The sequence below is a fragment of the Harmonia axyridis genome, chromosome 3 (assembly GCF_914767665.1).
Source record: "Harmonia axyridis chromosome 3, icHarAxyr1.1, whole genome shotgun sequence".
In the NCBI taxonomy this organism is placed as follows: domain Eukaryota; kingdom Metazoa; phylum Arthropoda; class Insecta; order Coleoptera; family Coccinellidae; genus Harmonia; species Harmonia axyridis.
In genome coordinates, this window is record NC_059503.1 from 57,576,590 (window position 1) to 57,593,242 (window position 16,653).

Below are 16,653 nucleotides of genomic sequence, written 5' to 3' on the forward strand. Positions count from 1 at the left end.
AATAGGCAATGTAAAGAGTGTTTTTTTTAGAGCTTTAGAACTTTGAATTGCAATAAAACAACGATGGATTATTCGATTGACATGAATTTTATTTATCCCCAAGATAATCTTGTGGCATTACATTTTAAATATGATTTCTGGCATATGACCGCCACGGCTGGCTCGGATGTAGTCCAATCTGGACGTACAATTTTCGATGACCTTTTTCAACATTTGTGGTCGTATATCGGCAATAACACGGCGAATGTTGTCTTCCAAATGGTCAAGAGTTTGTGGCTTATCCGCATAGACCAATGGCTTTACATAGCCCCATAGAAAGTAGTCAAGCGGTGTCAAATCACAAGATCTTGGAGGCCAATTCACAGGTCCAAAACGCGAAATTAGGCGGTCACCAAAAGTGTCTTTCAATAAATCGAGTGTGGCATGACCTGTGTGACATGTTGTTCAATTCAGGAATGAAAAAGTTAGTAATCATGGCTCTATACCGATCACCATTGACTGTAGCGTTCTGGCCATCATCGTTTTTGAAGAAGTACGGACCAATGATTCCACCAGCCCATAAAGTGCACCAGTTTTTCTGGATGTAACGGTGGTTCGACATACACTTGAGGTTTAGCTTCACTCCAAATGCGGCAGTTTTGTTTGTTGACGTAGCCATTCAACCAGAAGTGCGCTTCATCGCTAAACAAAATAAAATGGACGTAGTGCGCGATACGTATTCCGCACAGAACCATTATTTTCGAAATGAAATTGCACTATTTGCAAGCGTTGTTCAGGCGTGAGTCTATTCACGACGAATTGCCAAACCAAACTGATAATAAATCACTTGACAGCTGTTAAATCGTTCGCCATTTTGAACAGTAATGCCAACTTAAAGTTATATACCTCGAAAAAAAACACCCTATAGATGAAAATGTGTTCTTTCAAACAGTTATTTCGAAACCCCAATCAAGTTATCGAATTTTTTAAAATTTTTCTCAAACAATTCAACGAAAAAAGAAAATATAATGATAATTAACTTCAATGCAGAATTTCCAGTGGATTGATATTCGCGACTCTGTGGAACAATTCAATGAATGAACCCTGATAAAAGGGGTGTTCCGCTCCATACGAATGAGGCACGGACGAAATATCCGAATGCTTATTTCGCTTATTCGTACGTGTAGCCCTAGGACTAATTTAACCCTTTCGGGGTCTTTTTTCAATATCTAAGGGCAGCAGCCGAATCCTAAAACCCCGAAGTCCGAGATATATTGGGCCCCTCATATGCGATATTCCACCCCCACCCCAACCCGGTCTAACCCTCGCGCAAACCGCCAACCCTAATATTTCAGGGACCATAAAGAGAATTTTTCCATTTTTTTATTTGTGTCTCGCTCTCGGTCTTGTGTGTCATTTATATTTGATTCACTTCCTATGGCAACGCGGCATTAATTAGGTTTTTTATCTTAGCCGTCCATTCACCCCCTCTAATCGACGGACCGACGCTGGATTTTAATTCTTCGGCTTTCATCCCTCAACCCTCTCTCACTCTCGATCGAGACAAGAATTTGAATTTTAAAATTTCATCGCTGCGTTCATTGTTTCGACGCTTGGCCGTATCTTGTTATCGATTCGGCCAATTTGGCCCTTTTGTTCAAGTTTAGTCCGGATTTGGTTATTGTTTCTTTATTATTTTGTTTTTCCTTCGCTTTGATACAGTCGCCGATTTGAATCTTTTTATATTTTTCTCAACTTTTATCTGATACGTTATTTTTATTCCATTCGTGAACTTTTTAAGTTCTTATTCTTTGTTTTATAAATATTAGCTTGTAGTTATTTCGATTTTATTTAATGAAAATTCACAAAGAAAATGTGGCAAGACATTAAAACATTCTTATCTTCAACCATTTTCTTTTTTCACTTGTGCGATTCTCATTACATGGATATAACGCTGAGAAGTTGAAACTTTTATAGCTGATATTTTTTCTTGAAATTCAATCTCTATAGATCGTAAGGAGCGGTGGATTGTTCCATACAATTAAATGACAAAATTAAAACTTTCATCAAAAATTATAAGATCTGGATATTGCAAATATAAAGAAAATTACTTTTTTCGTCTTTGAAATTGGAGGCTCGAGTAGAAAAAGACAGTCTTGTTCGATTGCCGCACCCCAGAAAGCATGATACCAGCTACTTGTCTGAAATATTAGATGACCATATATGAGAAATATATCCCCAATAAATACAACCCTTCTGCAGATTACACCCTCTCTTTTTGATGAATCCCGAATATTCTAAGCGAAGTGGGGTGGTCAATACGAAAAATGGTTGAACTTTTAGGGTAGGGGGATACGCAGATATATTTCTGGTAATATAGAACGAAAAGATAAATAATCAAAATTACTTAATTGTAGCTCGGAGACTTGAAGATATCAATTTCGGTATATTATTGTTATTTATTTGGATAATTGATGGAGATTATTTTTCGTATCGATTATCAAGTATCAATTACAGAAACAGTGTCAATTACAAAGGACAAAAATGTTAATTTACTCCTACAATGGTGGTGAAACAGTTATTTTTATTTATTTATAATTATTCAAGTGCGGCTTTGATATTCTGCCACGAGTTAAAAGTGTTTCTGAATGAACGAGTGTTAGAATGAGCCTTCTGTACGAGTATTATACATTTTTTCTCGGATTTATTGCATTTTTATTGGAATTAATGGAATATTTCAATAAGTATTGTTTAGTGACTTTTGTATTGAAAAATGTTTTTTTTCTGTATCACAAATTTGACATATAATAGATGAATCCGTGACAGGAGAGTTCCGAGTACCAACATACAATAATGAAATTTAACCATGAAATTTGTGTGAAACTGAGATATTTCCGTACGATTTTGTTCTACAAGGTATGGCAAAATGAACGGATTATCCACAAAATTAGGGAAATTTCTTTTCGATATGATTATTAAATTTCAGATATAACCACCTGGAACTTCCTACCCATCCAGGCGGTAGACAACAGCAATACCTAACAACTTAACAATCACAGAAAGGAGACGGCCTGAAATATTTCGCGAATTGAACATCGAAAGTGACTCTCCCTTTTCTCTAACGAACTCTTGGAACCTCTCATAGCCAAAACAAAACGACGTCGACGTCGTCCACAAAAAGACTCCTCGAGATCGCTATCGTTCGCTCGGATTGTCCGAAAACGCAGAGCGAAAAACAAAAGACGCGTCTACGTCGAGCCCGGGGATGTAACGCCGGCAGGTGGCGCCCTCGCCAACCCCGACGGAGTAACGGCGAACTAAACGGGAAAGTCGGCGCCACGTGAGTCGTATTTACAACGCAGTGAGTTTGAAACGGCCGAAAGTTGGGTTTAAACGACGATTTCGGAAGTTTGGAATGAAGTGTTGCGTCGCGATAATTTTTTTTTTCTGTCTCTTTGGTCTTGTTCGGTTTGCCGATACTGGGATTTCGGCAGATTTCGAAAAAATGATATGAATTTAAAGGAAAATTACGAAAATTTTGTAGAAGAATTTCATTATTATTTATACATTTTATTTCATATGAGAAAAACACTTAAGATAAATTTTTCCATACCACATAGAATATTCAACTAGAATGAAAAAAAATATTCAAAATGAATCAAGTTCAGAGAATATAGTCAAATATCTCATTCATTATTTTTAAACATGCTTCAAATTTAATTATATTATAAGTATTCAATTTCTTGTGAAAAAGTTTATTTTTAATTCGATCTTTTAAGTTTTTTAAACTTTATGGATTGAGTTCAAGTTCGAGTGAATTTTAGGTAAATTTCTTTCAGATTCTGGGGAATGATCTCCAAGACGAACAAATTCTTCTTACAAGATTTTTGGATTTTACAAATGTCTTAAATGGAAATCGAAAATTTCAGGACGAATTCATTTATCGAATCATTGAAGTGCTTTGAAAACTGACTTATTAAATTACTTATATGTAGGTACTTCGACAGAATTATATACCATTTAACTTGTAACAGACTCAATAGTCATAATGAAGGTACAGGTAATAAACTTGTAATAATAGAATATGAGTTGATGGATTCAGACAAATTTTGAGAGGAAGAAGACAGAAAATCCTAACGAAATTAATATATTTATTGATTCTTTGAGATTGAGACGAATGAGTGGAACAAAATAATACAGGTAATATAAGACGGCGATAAATATCCAGCACAAAAAATATACTTTTCATCGTTCATTTATTTATCGATATCGATTGTCAATAAATTAGAATTAAGCTTTTTAATAATCGAGAAACCAGTCCCGTGTTGAATAAATTAAAGATTTTCATTATGATAAAAACGGCATCAGAGATGCCATTACATTGAATTTTATTCTGGAACGTTTGGTATGGCCAATTTTCGTCTACGTTAAAAACAGGCATATCCTTGATGATTATTGACTGTTTATATTGTGGTTATGCTGTTTTATGCTGGAGAATCGCCTGTTAATCTAGCAACCCGTTTTCGAATTATCATTCGTTTGTTTCTGTTATGTCGAACAATTTCGATCGGTCTTTTTATCTGTTTAAGGCACGGAATTTAGGAAATCAGATATATAAAAAGGAGGGAAAAATTCTATCGAAAAAATTCTTAATTCATAGTTATATTGGCACTTGCTGGAAATTTGAACGTTCATTTGAGCAATTCGCAATTTTAAAATTATACGAATATGATTAAACTTTGAAATTTTAATTCATAGTTATATTGGAACTTGCTGGAAATTTGAACATTTATTTTAAAAATTTCCAATTTTGGAATTATACGAATATGAATAACTCTTTCTGAAATTCACAAAGAGCAATGTGTTTGGGATTTCTTTATGGCGTGGATATAGAAGAGATTCGTAATTATTGTTGAGTTGTCAACCTTGATTTTGATGACTTATTGACGGAACGATCACGAATCATTCACCTTGATCCGATCATTAATTTTGATTTTTTAAAATCACATCATCATTACTGACAATGTGGGAATCGATGTACAAAATATCATATTTTTCTTATACGTGTCGTAAATCTGAAAACGAATAAACGTCAATTATTCTCATTATATTGAGACATTAATTTTTTACAGCTTTCTCGATTTTTGAGTATCGTTTTTAATAACCCCTAATTGGTCGAGAATTCCCATACGTCTTTTGTGTGTTAATTCTCGGAAAAATTCAAAAGTTGACTCGTTTTAGAGCCGCATGTTTATCGGAATCGCATCAATAAAATTTCGATGGGACTCGAGATATAAGAGGTTAAAATTTTTTATGATAGATTTTTATTCTCGAATTTTCAGTTATTTCAACGGTTGACGATCAATATGTGATGTATCGAAATTTTAAATTCCATTATTTTTATGGCCGTTATTGCTCAAGGCGGACTATCGAAAGATATAAAAATTAATATCGAAGAAATTTCACTTTAATGCCAAAACAAGTTTTGTAACTTACTGGAAGCTTCTATGATATCGACGAAAATTTTTTATATGTCCAAACGTGAAGCACTAAAGTTAGAAACTGAGCGACACGAGGTGGTAGAAGTACCTAACACGAAAGATGAAATTCATAATTGATAATTTTATTTATCTTTGAATTGTGAAACACAAACCATCAAGCAGGTTAAAAGGTGGTCTAACCAACGAATGTTATAACTTATGTAAACAGATTTCATCATATTTTTTTTCTTTTTGATCTTTCCTATGTCGTAATAATTTTCAGAGATTTTCCTTCCGAATAAATCGGTTTTTCCAGAAGACTATCACTTTCATTGCTCAATATTCTTATCGTTCATTTTCCGTTGAACCCAAAACGCAATTACAAAAAGGATATGACCTTACCGAGTTGGTTGAATCAACTCACAATTAAATTCTAAACGTTTTTCCGAGCAAGTGATTGATGAACTAAGAATCTAATTCTCTATGCAGGCTCATGCATTGTATTGCCATAATTTGAGATTATAACTTGAGAATGATTGAATGAGTCCGTTCTATGCAGACGATCTTCTTGATCCTCATCATGCGTTCTCTAATTTAGTTGTCAGAAATAATGGAGATAATTATCTGGATTTGTTGGAAATTTCGTTTTGTCGATTTCAATTCTAACTTCCGCGTTCAAATTTCAAATATATTTTTTTAATTTCATAATATTTTTTTGAAGTTTCTGTTTTATATTCCTTAGTTGACAACTCTTTTTTGAATAATAGATAGGTACTTCAATTTAGAACAGCCTTTTAAACGAGTTTGAATTTTGTTTTATATTATAGTGTATACAAAGATGATCCTTTTTATACTATCTACTTTTGATGAATCTCAATAACTTTCGTTTCAACTTTTATATATTCAAAATTTTTCCAGAATACTTTTTTCCTGCAGTTCAATTTTTGTATTTACTACTTTTCGATCAGAAATTTTTAGGCACTTATAAAATTTCAGGTGAATGTTCTGTTATGTTCATATCTGCTCAAAAATAACAAGTGTCTACTGTTCGTTAAATTAAATTCTTTGTAAGATATCCCGAATTTTCGATAGCTATGTGATAAATACATATTTTCTTCTCAATTTTCCACTCTTTTCAGCTCCGTCAAATTCTTGAGACGATTTCTTAACACTTCATTCCGCCACATCTAAACCTTCCGAATAAATTTTTTCCAAAAACCGGAAAAGGACATTTTGAAGGAATTTTTCCGAAAACCGGTAAAGGACATTTCGAAGGAGTTTTTCCCCTTTGCGCGAAAATTTCACCGCCTCGGTTTTTCTCAGACCACGACCAACGGATCCTATCTGGCAAAATTCAGACTAACCTGTTGCCAGAACTGAGCCAGCAGATAGATCCTCTCCTTCTTGAAGAGCCAGTCCATGGACTGCATGGATTGGAGATCCATCTCACCAGAAGGTGGAATGGAAGCAGTAGCCGAAGGCTGCATTCGAAATTCTTCTATGTCAGCCACGACGGTATTCTTAGAAGTAACACGGTACCGAAGAAAAAAACCAAACCAAGTCACTCTACCGAACAGTCACCAATACGTCCGGACTTGGATCGATTGGCATTTTTTTCAACTCGCATACATCCGTCGAAGCACACTATGTTTTGCAAACACTCTCGAATGTCACCAAGATGTATCGTCTTCGCGTGACACCTATCACTAAGGGTGAGAAGCTTCCACAGTGTCGTTCACGGAAGCACTAAACGTAAACACTAGCGTAGTTCACCTGTTATCGTCATTCCGTATTGAACAGATAGGTGTTTCACCCTGGCAAGGAACACGTGTTTCTTTCGAGGTAGTTACCCCAATACTGAGTCATGGATATAGCGTGCATACTGCATCGGAGTAGCCTGTTCTTCCATCCTTGTCGCGTCGTCTTCTGTTTCCCCGTAAGCTCCGCCTTCGCAGTTGGTAGCTGGTGCCCTCTGCCGCGTCTTTAACGAAAGCTCACACCTCTGATCCTTCTCCCACTCGCGTCGATGCGCATCTCCGTCCTTTTCTAACGTGTGAAGCATATACTGGGACCAATACTGAGGCACAAGTAAAGAGATATTCTTTTTACTTAAAAATCGAAGGATATCTATGCGCCGTATTCCCTTACCCCTTCTATTACTCCGTAAGGGTTTTTCTAGTGACTGATATATCGAAGGGGTGTGCGCATGACTTTGTGCTCTGTATTTTCTTTGCTGATACACGGACGTGTGCGTGGAAATGATGTGTTGGGAAGCTGGAGAGAGGAAAAACTTTCGATTGTTGGTTTTGTTGGGAAAGTCTACTTCTGGTTTGAGGACTGTTTTTCTGGGGTGTTTGATGATCGTGATGTTTGAGTTCTGTAAACGGTGAATTTCGCGATATTCAGATGTTCGCGGGTTGGAGGAAAATTGGAAATTCTGATCTGGATTTCCCTTTCTCTAGGCAGATTATTGCTGTATACATTTGATCTCGGATTTTTATCACGTTTCAGAAATGTTATTAGTTCATTTTCTGTTTCAATGTCTGATCAGAACATTTTTGTACATGGATTGTTTTTTCTTTTCTCAATATGACATTTTCTAGATTCAATCATTAAATACGTTCTACATTCAATATTTGCATTTTGATTATATCTGTTGGTAGAAATACATATTTGAATTTTATTTCATTATATGTAAATAATTGAAAAACATTTCCTTGGCATTCGTATTGAATTTGAATTGTTGACCTATGTTTTAATTACCGGTATCTAACATTTTAAAATATGTTTTTCTAAAGGTGATTCAAGGAAATAAGCGAATTAAAAATAATTCTAAAAAACGAAATTGAAACAAATATTCTGACCTACAATGAGACTAAATTTTTATCGAATACATATATTTTTCGTGTTATACTTAGGAATTATCAAGGGTAAGTTTTAAAGAACTCCAAATTTTCATTCTGGTTGATAAATTTTAATTTTCAAGTATTTTTGATCTAATTCAAGTGTTTTTCATCTATTTGTACGTATTTACCCACCAATGCAATAGCTGTATTAATCATATCCAATTTTGAATTGAATCTGATGAACTAAGACAAAAAATTCGTATCTTTTGAAAAAACGTTTATTATTTATAGTATACCTACCTATAGTGATAAATCCATTGAAAATTGAGAGCATGACAGCAAAGGGTTGGTATGCAGATTAGGAAGAAAATACGGATGTGTCTGGGACATGTAACATCTGTCCTATTCTCTGCAGTCTGTACAGTGAGAAATAAAACTATACCAATCTTTGATAGCATTTTTTTCAAAGTGAAGTAAAATGGTTCTCATAGTGTTTTGGTATGCCACTATCGATAATTATTTTTGTAACTTCAGCTATCTCCGACAACATCTTCTAATGAGATTGCCCAAATAAAAAATAAGTCATTAGCAATAGAAATAGCTTTCTGAGAAAATCGACTAATGGCTACAATTTCTTAGACAGTTTGCTATCGGAAGCTGTAATAATTTATAATAATTTGTTGGTAAACGAAACTCTGACATGAATAATTATCAAATGTTATTTGTGAATTATTTTCACGAATATAAAACGCAGATGAATATAATGAATGTTTGATCAATTATATTGAAATTTTGTTTTGATGAATATAATAAAAAAAACCTAGTATTATTAAAGAAATTATCATAATTTGTAATTCAAATTGTCTTGAGAATTTTTGAACTTTAATATCCAGGTATTGTTTCAAGTTCATAATACAGTTCGACAAATTGTTACCTAAAACTTGATCTATAGGTACCTAATTATAATTATTAGATTATTTTGACATTAAACCTATTAAATAGGTTCTCATTTTAATTACCGAGCAATAGCGTAGATATCTCAAGATTATAATGATGTTGAATTTTTCAAGATGTGCTTTCTTGGTTTTCAGTTTCTTAAATTGAGGAATTAGATAAATATTTCAAAATAAAATTGATTTATGCAGTTTGGCAACATTTTCTTTTTCGAATTTTCTTTCCGAGTAATTAAATCTTCTTCACGTTACGATTTTCGGTACCTACCTACCAGTTACTTAGGATTTTCTTCTGAAATTTATTCGACATCTGAATACCTATGTCAAAAATTCGTTATTTTATTTTAATTTCTCACGAAATTTTGTTATTTGGTAGATTTCGTGTCGGTGACTGTTGAAAAATAGGTACCTATATATGCAATTCAAAATCTTGAAATTTCCTGAAATCTTGAATGAGTATGAAAATATGACTATACCTACTGAAAATAAAGAAAAAATGATCAAATCCTGATAGTTTTGTTTTGGTTCAATTTTCAAATTTTCGGTTTTGTGTTTGAACCGATGTTCTGCCTGGGAGAATATTTATATCATGATTTTTACTACCTATAGGAAATAAATATTTCATGAAATGAAGGATATTTCAAACGATCATTTCCTACGCAGGTACATCTGATCATTGGTTTTTCTCGAATACTTTTAATAAAAAGCATACAAATTGCATGAGATAGACACTATAAGCTAAAATTTGAATTTATAATGAGAATAATTACTTAACTTAATAATGAAAATAATACTGAAATCTTAATAGCAAATATCATTTTTTGTTCTTGGGGTGAAAATATTTTAAAACGTGATGGACATCATTTCAATTATTTAATTTGCTCCTTACTTGATGAAATTTTATTATCAATTAAAATAACATAATTCCCACGATGTGAGGTTAACAACTGTTGTTTTGCCAAAAATTGTTGTTAAATTATATATTTTTGGAATTTGTTTAATTTTATTTTACCCCAAGAACTTTACCTAATCTTTTTGTTCTTATGTATGATCATCCCCATTTTTTTATTAATTTCCATCCATTTCAGTGGTGGCCAAACCATAATTCCACCTGACGTGAAATCTCTCGGCCTTATATCCATTTATGTTGTTAGCATAAGTTTGGAAATCATTGATATTCCACTTTTTTCTTATTAGTTAGGACATAGAAAAATTATATTTTTTATTGTCAATGAATTGATGAATTTCGTACCTAAATGTCAGCGCATTTGAAGTTTTTTTTCGATATTTTCTGGCAAAGTGGTATATTTTTAAGCATTCGTTGCCCGAACAGGACGCTTTATCATTTTGTCAAGAGTCTTTCCGCTCAAAAACAGTTGAGTTTTTAATGGAAAACATACGACCTGTTGTGAAGTATTCAATCGATATGAATTTTTCCACTCAGATGTGAAATAACAATTTCAAGCCTTATTCAGAATCTCATGTTGGTCGTATCTCCTAGAACCAAAAAAAAAAAAATCGAGATATCAGATACAGTTGAGATTTTGCGTGTGTATTCAAAATAATAATTCTGACCAAAATTTCGTGTTGATTGTATCATCGTTAATAATCATCGAAAATCAAGCAACAAATACAAAAAAACAAATTAATTTTTTTTGACAAGATGTTCGGGTTGAAGTTCAGTTTTGCTATAGGTATGTAAAAAAACAATTCAAATTTCACGGAGATTATATTAGCATATCTCCTCTTCTGAATAAACTAATCGACTACTATGAAGTTATAGTGATTCTGATGGGTGTACAACTATACACAGGGCCACCGCCAGGACCGGCAAACACTGCAATATTTTGCCGGGGCGAAGTCAGTTAAAAAAAAAAAACACAAATTTTTTGACATAAAATGTTTTCTTAGTGAAAACACCTTTCTTCGTTGTAAAAAACTTAAATTACAAAGAGCCAATTTATTTCAAATAGAATAGGCGCTCTTAACTATAGTTATGAAAATACAAATAGGTAGTACTGAAATGCGCCTTTAAGAACTACGTCGTCTCTTTACGATTCTGGATGATATCGATAAAATGTCCTTTGAAAAATTTGACAAGGCGATTTGAAGTTGAAAAATCCGATTTTATATGAAATTGAAAAGAAGCCTGAGTGAAATAACATAGGCTCCTTCAAAGAAAATTCAGATAAATTAGGTAAAGTAGAGCGGCGAACTTTCATTTTGCCGGGGCGCCAAAATGTCTGGCGGCGGCCCTGACTGTACAGGTCTGTGATCAACAAGGCAACAACAGGTGAAGAATGACCGAGCGCTCAAAAGCATCTATCTCCAAGTCAGTACTTTCCTCGAAATTTTCATGAGAAAAAACATCGCCTGGAAAAGTCTTCAACTTCTTCACTCAGGCGAAGATCGAATTATTTATCATTTCGACACAGCATTTTTTCTTCGCAGCCAATCCTCAAGTTTCAAGAACTGCAAAACACCATTATATTCTAGGATAACCTTTCAAATACCCATAAAAGAGAGGATCGCCGGTGTAGCACCAAGACATGCAGCCTGATCGTTTGCAGGATCCTCCGTGCATCGGAGTCAGGTAATGCTGCGTCGAAACTTCGACACATCATGAACTCGAACGACTTTGTGGCCACGAAATGATGTTAAGGAGCGCTGGGGGTGTCGGTGTCGTAACGACGATGTTAATTCGCCGAATTCCCTTTCGTTTTCGATAAGGTCGCGTATTATTTCGATAGTTTGAGCAGTGAGGTTATTGCCGTTGTTTGAATAGTTTTAATGTTCGAGTACCGCTCGAGGAGGAAGGTTCTTTTTCCAGGATTAAAAAAATTATCTGCTATGGCCTGATATAACGGATGTTCTTTTTCGAAGTATATAACTTTAAGTTGGCATTACTGTTCAAGATGGCGACCGATTCAACAACTGTCAAGTGATTTATTCTCAGTTTGGTTTGGCAATTCATCATGAATAGACTCACGTCTAAACAATGCTTGAAAATAGTGCAATTTTATCTCGAAAATAATGGTTCTGTGCGAACCATTCATAAGCAAATTTTGTTTAGCGATGAAGCGCACTTCTGGTTGAATGGCTACGTCAACAAACAAAACTGCCGCATTTCGAGTGAAGCAAATCCTCAAGTGTATGTCGAAACACCGTTACATCCAGAAAAACTGACTGTTTGATGCGCTTTATGGGCTGGTGGAATCATTGGTCCGTACTTCTTTAAAAACGATGATGGCCAGAACGTTACAGTCAATGGTGATCGGTATAGAGCCATGATTACTAACTTTTTCATTCCTGAATTAAACAACCATGATGCTTAGGAGCAAAAAGACGGCGCAACATGTCACACAGCTCGTGCCACAATCGATTTATTGAAAGACACGTTTGGTGACCGCTTAATTTCACGTTTTGGACCTGTGAATTGGCCTCCAAGATCTTGTGATTTAACACCGCTAGACTACTTTCTGTGGGGCTATGTAAAGTCATTGGTCTATGCGGATAAGCCACAAACCCTTGACCATTTGGAAGACAACATTAGCCGTGTTATTGCCGATATACGGCCACAAATGTTGGAAAAAGTCATCGAAAATTGGACGTCCAGATTGGAATACAGCCGAGCCAGCCGTGACGGTCATATGCCAGAAATCATATTTAAAATGTAATGCCACAAGATTATTTTGCGGATAAATAAAATTCATGTCAATCGAATAATCCATCGTTGTTTTATTGCAAATTAAAGTTCTATAGCTCTAAAAAAAACACCCTTTATAAAAAGAAGATGGGTTACTTGAGCAAAACCTATACTTAATATGAATACTTCAAGAGTTTTCGAGAAAGAACTTTAAATGAGGAAAATCCGCAATTTTAACTGTTTCGATGTTTCGATAACTAAATTTGATATGTCAAACAATGAAGCTCACATTCTATAGTTCAGAACGAAAATGATATCACTCGAATTATGAGTCCAAAATTGAAAAGAAATTGCTTCAATCTTCAGTTAAAATAAATATTTAGAATCAAGAAATGCCAAACAAGTGTTTCCCACTCTACCACTTCGCATCCCTCCCTTCACACAATATCGACGGTGGCATGTACCTAAATTTCAAAGGGATGCCGACAACTTTATTGCCTCTATTTCGGGAATTTATTGCAGATAGATAAAAATAATTGAAGACAACATGCAGAAGCGAAACCTTGTGGCAATATACTCGTTATTCTTACTTATTTCATTATTATTCAAGCCCTACGCTTCAGCGTACCGGTTGATCCGCCACTGGGTTCTTTCTGTTCGGATTTGTGAATTTCAATTTGTGAAAGAGAAAAATCATTCTTGCGGACAATTTCTCACAGGAAAATCCCATTTTAGAATGTAATACCGTACTTAACTCCGTGACATCCAAAGTAACCGAAATCATAGTCGAACGATACTCTTTCAAAACCACGAATAACATAATTACTACCTGTCAATTCCATTCAATCCCACGAACAATATTTCATTCATCGCCATTTCACAAGACTCGACTATATATATGAAGCCATCGCTGTAATAACGGAGAGAACTAATTGTTCGGTAAAATCATCAAAAACAATAAGGAATTAAACTATTACGAAAGGATTAAACGGCAGAAAACGCGCTAGGATATTTAGTAACGCGAATTAAAAATAGATAAGAAGAGGAGGGGGCTAGGGGGGCACCGATTCTTCTTCTCTCCAGAAGTAGGCGATTGTGATTCAACAATAACGATTTCAATTGTTGCTGGCAGTTCGCTTTTAAGGTAATCGCGTATCGCCTTGTTGATCTCGTTCCTCTTTTGAACAATGATTGAAGATCGCTCTCTCGGTTATTGCGGTATCTGATCGGACCGCTAATGGAGAAAGTTATTTGAATTGCAGGAAAGAGCCAGAAATACTTCGGTTTTATTCCATCTTTTTATAAAGTTTTTTCTAATATTTATTATTTGTAGAGATTTTATCGGAAAATATGGGATAAAGAAGAATTGCTCACATGGGTTAGGCTTTTTGAACAATTTTTTCTTCTAAATGTCTTTAATTTGCAAATTTGGTTAGATTGATTGATGAGTAGATGAATTCAATCATTCTGTAAGTAGGAACTTTCAACTATCTTTTTAATTGAAATTCAGTAAAACATTTTGAAATGGGACTATAAAAATGGGTATACATGATTAAATTTCAGAATATCGTATTAGGTTGATACTACCACGTGGTTGCTCAGTTTAAAACGAAATTAGAGATATTTCCTTTTAAAAATCACCGATTTTTATGTGGTTTTCACATATTTTCCCTGAACAATGATCTACATGGAAGAAAATAAATATTTTCAATTTTGGTTACTTTTCGTTTCTCGCAAGAAAATTGATGATTTGTACTTTGTACAGAGCACTTTCATATGTATTTTTAAAATATTCGTGAAAAAAATACCTAACAAAAATCATCACAAAATCATCACCAATTTTAATTTCGTGAAAGTCGTTGTATAGTGCATCCCTATACTTATTTGTTTCGAAAAGAGAAAGAAGATGAAGTGAATGTACAACTTCATACATCGTACAAAGTTTGGTCATCGAAGGAGCGCCACAGGGCGTAGGTACCAAAGTTAGACTGACATGAGAAAACCCACGTGGTGGTAATCCCTCTTAAGAACAATTTTTTCCAAATATTAAACAATAGCTAACTCTTATTTGATTACAGGAATTCAGTGTGTATCTATTTATTCAAATAAATTGAATGGGTTATACCAAAATTGAACACTTTCTTTATCGCTTCACCTATATGGCATTATTTATACCTTCAGAAATTGCATATGAAAAAAATGACCAAACATTTCTTTTCTGAACATAGTCATAAATAGAGATTCATCAAGTCAAGTAGCTTGATATTTTAACGAAATACTTGACTTGAAAAAATCAAGCTCGTGAAAACTTATATACTTGAATTTCACTGGATTTGAGATATATATTATTTGACTTGATATCAAGCTACTTGCTATTACTTGAGCTTGATACGCACGAGTCGCATGGCATATATTTCTGCAAGCTCGTGCGCGCTTAGAAAAAAAATCACCTTCAAAAGTGACGAATAAGTGAGTTTGACCTCCTAACTGTATACAAGTAATCTCCCATACTTAGATTGAGCTAATGAAATGGCTTGGTGATATGAAATAGACATATTCCTGACTACGTGCTGGCTGTTTTGAATATATTTCAGAATGGTTGAAGGGGCACGAAAATGTTTTCCAAAACTTGGCTAAAAAGGCCAGAGATTTTTTAGATTTTCCAAAGCTGCTGTGAATGTTACAAAAACCCGCAATAGATCAGACGAAAAATCCATAATCCATTCACTTCGAATATACTGCTATCTGGGAAGCTGTCACTTTTGAAGCTGTCATCTTTTGACATTTGACATTTGAGGTTATACTGTCACAGTCCGCAAAACTAGAGCACTTTTGTGTCATCGTGAATAACCTTCTCAGTCGACAATAGTGGAGTAGGTGAAAACATTTGAGCTGTTAGGACAAGTCAATGTTGTGAAGAATCGGAACCAGGTTTGTCAATCTTGGGAAACGAAATTACACCGTATTTTGCATAAAGGTAGGTGTCAAGGTTTTTGAAGTTCAGTTAACACAGAAACTTAAGTCGGTTGATCACCAGCATCAGGATTTTCAACGAAAAATCATCTTCAGCGATGAGAACCATTTTTCACCTCAAAGATTTCGTTAAATGGCAGAATTGTTCAAGAATGATTATTGAAAAGCCTCTCTATCCACAACGTGTCACTGTATTTTTATCGTTTACCATCATTGATAGCATACGTTCCTCTTTACAGTGAAAGAAGCATCCATTGATTTCTCTCATAATGTACTCTTTCTTTCATAAAAAAGTGAGGTATCGATTAAGTACAAGAAATAACACCTCCTTGGTATACCAAGGAGGCGTTAATTAGTCGATACTAAAATTTTTATCTTAAAAAAAATCATTAAGATAAGATGTCAGTAGGCACAACTTAATTTTATCTTTCTTAGTATCACATATCGATCACCCGCATTTAAAATATCCTGAAACAATTTGAAGACCGAGAAAAACGGAAGACCAAAGTTTCCCATGCCACCACCATCATCATCATTAGACTAATCGAAGTACCAAATCAAGCAGAAGTTCACAACAAGTTTCCAATTGAGATCGATCACGCTCAAAGTACCCAAGCCATCATTCCTACAATACAAACCGAAAAATAAGAAAACGTATTAACACCACTAATTACACTTAACACATCCCAAACGTCTAAAGAATAATAATAAGAATGACAGGTAGAAAATGTACCCAGTCAATCCAAATAAAAGACCCTTTTTCACGTTGGGGGATC

General features: G+C 34.4%; 1 protein-coding gene across 5 annotated transcripts in view; it reads right to left on the minus strand.

Annotated features, from left to right (window-relative positions):
- LOC123676980 (homeobox protein cut) overlaps window positions 1-7,319 on the minus strand; it is a 72,631-nt gene extending 65,312 nt beyond the window's left edge. For 4 of the 5 annotated variants that reach the window (XM_045613342.1, XM_045613345.1, XM_045613343.1 and 1 more), the window contains exon 1: window positions 6,824-7,319. In XM_045613342.1, coding sequence (XP_045469298.1) covers window positions 6,824-6,946 — 123 coding nt within the window. In that variant the 5' untranslated portion in view covers window positions 6,947-7,319. Of the gene's footprint in view, window positions 1-5,475; window positions 5,538-6,823 lie in introns of those variants that run through there. The other variant, XM_045613346.1, reaches the window with a different exon arrangement.
- Between the last annotated feature and the right edge of the window lie 9,334 nt (window positions 7,320-16,653).